Source organism: Nerophis ophidion, linkage group LG05 (genome assembly GCF_033978795.1).
Source record: "Nerophis ophidion isolate RoL-2023_Sa linkage group LG05, RoL_Noph_v1.0, whole genome shotgun sequence".
Taxonomy (NCBI): Eukaryota; Metazoa; Chordata; class Actinopteri; order Syngnathiformes; family Syngnathidae; genus Nerophis; species Nerophis ophidion.
The window spans coordinates 52,740,991-52,747,277 of NC_084615.1; the positions used below are offsets into that span (position 1 = coordinate 52,740,991).

General features: G+C 35.2%; 1 protein-coding gene across 3 annotated transcripts in view; it reads left to right on the forward strand.

Annotated features, from left to right (window-relative positions):
• Nucleotides 1-6,287, forward strand: part of LOC133553389 (interferon regulatory factor 2-like) — a 36,613-nt gene that overhangs the window by 30,153 nt on the left and 173 nt on the right. For all 3 annotated transcript variants that reach the window (XM_061901526.1, XM_061901523.1, XM_061901527.1), the window contains 3 exons: nt 1,772-1,912; nt 2,501-2,538; nt 5,285-6,287. The exon at nt 5,285-6,287 is cut by the window's right edge and continues 173 nt beyond it. In XM_061901526.1, the coding sequence (XP_061757510.1) occupies nt 1,772-1,912; nt 2,501-2,538; nt 5,285-5,551 (446 nt within the window). In that variant the 3' untranslated portion in view covers nt 5,552-6,287. The remainder of the gene's footprint in view (nt 1-1,771; nt 1,913-2,500; nt 2,539-5,284) is intronic.

The window sequence follows — 6,287 nt, forward strand, 5'->3', positions numbered from 1 at the left end:
GAGGGAACCCCTCATGAAACAGTTCTGTAGAGATGAAGTAGTCTTGTGATTTTTCCCACACCTACATATATATATATATATATATATATATATATATATATATATATATATATATAATCTTTGGGTGTTCCAAGATTCGATTCAATATCGATTCTTGGGGTCGAAATTCGATTCAAAATCGATTTTTTTTTTCCAATTCAACACGATTCTCGATTCGAAAAAAGATTTTTTCCCGATTTAAAAGGATTCTCTTTTCATTCAATACATAAGATTTCATCAGGATCTACCCCAGTCTGCTGACATGCAAGCAGAGTAGTAGATTTTTGTTAAAAGCTTTTATAATTGTAAAGGACAATGTTTTATCAACTGATTGCAATAATGTAAGTTTTTTTTAACCATTAATCAAACCAAAAATATGACTTCTGTCTGTGAAAATATTGTGTTGTAAAGCTTATGAGATGCGATGCAAGTAGCCACTGTGAAACTATTGTTCTTTTTTTAAAATTGTTCATAAATGTCTAATGATAATATAAAGGAGGGATTTTTAATCACTGCTATGCTGAAATTATAACTAATATTGATACTGTTGTTGATAATATTCATTTTTGTTTCACTACTTTGGGTTTGTTCTGTGTCGTGTTTGTGTCTTCTCTTAATTGCTCTGTTTATTGCAGTTCCTAGTGTTGCTGGGTCAGGTTTGGTTTTTGAATTGGATTGCATTGTTATGGTATTGCTGTGTATTGGTTTGTTGGATTGATTAAAAAAAAAGAAAAGAAAATCTATTCTGAATCGCACAATGTGAGAATCGCGATTCAAATTCAAATCGATTTTTTCCCACACCCCTAATTTTTATATATATATGTATATATATGTATGTATATGTATATATAAATATATGTATACATGTATGTATATATATATTTATATATACATATACATATATGTGTATATATATATGTATGTATGTATTTATGTATGTATGTATGTATATATATGTATGTATGTATGTATATATATATGTATGTATGTTTATATATATATATGTATGTATGTTTATATATATATATATATATATATATATATATATATATATATATATATATATATATATATGTATATATATATGTATGGGGATAAAAAGAAGAGGAAAAATAATCAACACACACAGTTAAAAAACAACAACATATATATATATATATATATATATGTATATATGTATATGTGTACTGTATATATATATATTTATGTATATATGTATATGTGTACTGTATACATGTATGTATATATATATATATATATATATATGTATGTATGTATATATATATGTATGGGGATAAAAAGAAGAAGAAAAAAAATCAACACACACCAAAAAAAAACCAACAACACATATATATATATATATATATGTATATGTGTACTGTATATATATATATATTTATATATATATATATATATATTATATATATATATATATATATATATAATATATATAATATACATATAATATAGTGCATTTTTACCACAATTTTCCACAGGGACGTGAATCCTGGTCGTTGGTGTGTGAGGCGGGTGCGCTGACCACTTTTAGCCCAAGCTGACTGCCCAGACTCTGGTCCATTGTTCGTAGTTTGCAACATGTGCCATATAGATTGTTTTTAGTGTAACTTGCAAGGCAACAATATTGTGGGATGAAAGTCTGATAGAAACACGAATGAATCATGCATATTCTGTATTCACCCTTTCACATTCTCTCCTCTGTGTCCACGCTCAGCCATTCCCAGTTTCACAGAAGATCACTTGATGGCAAGCGAGCAGCTGCCCTTCGTCTGTCAGACAATCGAAGTGACAACTGAGAACGAGGAGGAGACAGTTAGCTCGTCCCACTCGTACCCTCTTCAAATCTCTCCTAGTGGTGAGACTGCACACAATGCATACGTCTTGGAGTACAAGTCAAAAGCGTATTGTTGTATTTTCCAGCATTACCTGTCTGTACACTTTTTAAACATAAACATTCACAGCGTCAGCACCTTTTTGTGTTATCTTATCTAAAGCTGGGAACAGAGTGTTCTCACACTTGTGAAACATGGCTGCTCACAGTAGTTTAATGTTTAGTGGCTTGTGGCAATAAGCCGAGCGTGAAATAAAAGGATCTTGGGGACATATTCAACTGTGCAGGTCCCCTGAAAGTGAACTGAATTAGTTATTAGTATATGTATATTTTTCATGTGTGAGTGTGCATGCATGAGGTATTCACTATGTTGTCTTACTTTTAAGTCTTTTAGGCCAAACTGGCTCTATCACTTCCTCACAGTTATTATTCCAACATTCCGCCTATTTAAAACAAAAAATCTTCTTTTCAGAATCAATGTTCAAAATGTGATCCCACCTTCTGGGTTTGCTGTGTGTTTGGTGCCACTAACTCGTTAGCTTTCATTTGAAACAAATTTTAATCTTTGTTGATGATTTTCTCATGTCTAATTTGTTTTCTTTATCTTCACAGCCAGTGACACAGACAGCGATGTTGAGGACACAGGACAGGTGAGTCTCTTGTTCCACACACACCCACACATGCATATACATATACACACACACACACACACACACACACACACACACACACACACACACACACACACACACACACACACGGGACGGCCTTGTCGGGAAATCTTGCTGTCAAACATTGACAGTCTTTTTGTAGTTTGTAGTGTGTACACGCACACACACATACAGTATATACAGTAAAACACACATAATTTCTATACTTTAGGGTAACAGTCAACTGTCATCAATCATTACCTAATCATGAACCAAAATGAACATTATGTATTTAAAACTGCATGCAAAGGAAATCTCAATAATGAGACCACTACGCTGCTTAGTTATCACTATAGCTTTCACACGTTCCAAGATACGACCGGGCATGCAACCAATGTCGACTTTGACATTTTCGGTTTTACGATCTAGGGCAGTGCTTTTCAATTATTTTCTGTTATGCCGTCCTGGGAAGGACAAAATATTTGCCACCCCAAATCTCCACCGTAACTATAAATGGTATAATTAGTCCATAAAATTGTTATAACTATACATCTGCATAACATTGTAGGTTTAGTAACATTAAAGGAAACAACACACGGGCATTTCCTGTCTCCCACCGTGGTTACAGTGAGGCAAAAAAAGCATGTTCCCCGAGGTCACACAGGTGCCCCAACTCCACCCCCCACCAACTCTGCAGCGTGTTTACAAAGCTGGACAGCCAGTAGCCATTTAAATGTCCTCCAATAAGCATAAGTTGGTCTTTTCTAGTCATTTACAAAAAGTAAACATGGAAGGGTTAAAACTACACGAGCTAGAGGTACAGGTATGTACTAAGTGTCCTAAAGTAAAGAATATTGCAGTCTAAAACAGCACATGTGTAAATATAAATAAGCATCAAATAATTATAGTTGCATATTATAGACACATAAAAAGTCTCCAAAGAAAGCAGAAGTGCTTTAGAAAATATCCAGTAACAAACGTGTCCGCCTAATTCAGTTTGCTGCATCATGAGCTTAACTTCATGAAATAATTACCACTACACCTCAACCTAAAGACAGCATAAAGTGATTTCAGACTATTAATGATACACTGTAAATAGGTTAATACAGGAGTATCAAATGATGTCTATTTGTACCTTACTTTCCTTTTCTTTTCCACAATGCCACCAAATGGGTCTGCTTTATACATAATGTGAAAAAAGTTGACAAAAAAATTAGAGTGACGTTGTTTTTTCTCAGTTTAACGACGCATGACAATGTATTCTTTTGACGTATCAACACAACTATTTTTTTGTGTGTAATATTGATCATTTATGGCGGTGCGTCACAAAACTACAAAATGTGGGAACATTAATGGGGATTTGCATTTTTTTGGAATTTTGCCTATCGTTCACAATCCTTAGGAGAGACAAGAACACAAACATTTTTTTTTTGCTTTGTAATTTGTAAAAGTCAGCTTTTTCTTGGTGACCAGCAATACAGCTAATGAGAGCAATCAATTCTCCCTCTAAATCACTTTAAAAATGCATCGAAAGACCACCAACAATGCTTCATTTACGTTGCGTAACCTGTTTAATAACCAAGCTGAAGCGACATTGTTTATTGTAAGAGCATACACTGAGGAACTGTTTATCTAGTGTATTGACACATCATCTTGCCACGACATGCTACGGCATTAGCTGTAAGCTAGCTACGGCAAGAGGTAAGCTAGCTTTTGCGCCAGCAGCTGAATCGCTTTTGAGTTTGTAATACACAACACAATGTGATAAGACACCAATCTGTACTGACTGTAAAACATGAACAATCATATTACAGTATCTGGAAAGTATTAGCCCACATTTCATGTTTTTTTTTTGTATGCAGCTAGCGCAAGAGTGTATGCACTGTAGTTTTAATAACATGCATTAAGTTCCACATTTAGACCGTCAAGTCACGGCGGTCCTCACTCAATCGACTTCCGTCTGCTCCAACATTTCATCCTCTCTTGATGCTTGGTACTATAAGAAGCAGGTTATTCTCCGTATATAAGGTTGTGAATCCTCATTTGTCCAAAAATAGTGGTCTTGGTTGTCTGTTACCAAGTCTGCCATGATTAGAAAACATAAGCGTTTGTTTCCAGAAGTATGAACACACATTTGTTGCCGGAAGTCGGATATGCACTGCTATGGAAGCGGATATCAATGTGCTGAGGAAAGAAGTTCCGGTAATGCATAAAATGACCAAAATATGCTAAATATTAAACATATTACATATTGTCATGAATATGTCTGTTACTACAGTTTATATATATATATATATATATATAAATACATACTTGCATTGTGTTTAAAAAAACGTTGATGGAGGGTTTTGAAATAGTTTTTAAAGGCTTTGAAGGCAACAACAGTGACTACCATTAGCCGGATTTTTCAAGCATTCTTTTAATCATTAGAATCCTGAACAAAAGAAAAATACTTGTGTTCTTGTCTCTCATAATGATTGTGAATGATAGGCAAAAAGTTCCCCTTTAAAGTTTGTAACACTGCCTGTACAGTATAGGAGTGTATTGTCCTCGGTATGTTTAATGGCGCCTGGACAGTATCTGATTTAATGTAAAAATATGCTGACTGGGCAAGTTGTACCTGACAGATTTTGCTGTACGGTTTGCTTGGAAATGCCCACTTTGTTTACAATTTTTACCTTTTTGTTTTTGCTCATGTACGATTTGACCTTCCTCCTTATGTCCTGCCCTTCGCTGTGACTCACAGGGTGTCAGTGCATCCTGGAGGCGGGACCTCGGCAGGTCAGTTCTCAAGGTGTCGCCATATCCTCTTCCCGGCATGGCCACCTTTGTTCGGGGAAGCAAAAACTTCAGGGTAACCACCACGCGAGACCCAAACCCCCTCATCAGTTATCACAGCGATGGCTGGACGAAGCCTTACAGCCAGAACTCTCTCACATCGTCCATACCCAACCACACTCATGAGATGCGGGCCAGCGTGATCATGAAAACTTCAGATGTCACCTATTCTTAACCTCAGGCCAATGAGTTGAAGTTGTTCTTTAAGTCAGACTCTAACTGAGTAGGGATTAGGCATCAGCTTTACTTATCCGTTAGTTGGCTGTCCCATTGCCTCATTGTACACTTCTTATGTCCGCGTGACGAAGATGGTCCGTTTGAATTTGTCATCCGCAAATTTCCTCAAACGCATTTCCCTCCATTTTGACGCCAAATGTGGACTTTTGACATGGATTTTGCTGGTGCTTTTTTTGTTTTCTTTGCATTGGAGCTGGGGTGCCTGCTTATTGGAGTGGTTGGAAATCTGTACAAATCATCATAGTTATAATAATCGTTACATTTAATACCTCTAAATTCAGCTTGACAAAAACATGATTCTGAAAACCTTTTTCCAAGTACCATAATTCTTCAATTAGTTGCACCTAGCCCAATTGACTCCGTCTCTCAATTAGTTCCCTAAATAAAATAAACTAGTATGGGTGTCCTGATCGAACATTTATATCGGGATATATCGGCCAGCATCTAAAGCATCCGATACAAGTCTGTTCTGCTCCCGGAAACTTCTCTTCCTGCTAGCTTTTAAGAGTCTTTATTTTAAAACACTGTAAAAATTAAAATACAGAATTATACTATTATTATAACTTACATTGAATACAAAATAATTTCTCCATGACATTCCAACATAAAATAAATGTATTGAAATAAATGAGCTAGTTCAATGCTAATTTAAATTGAAAATAACCATATATATG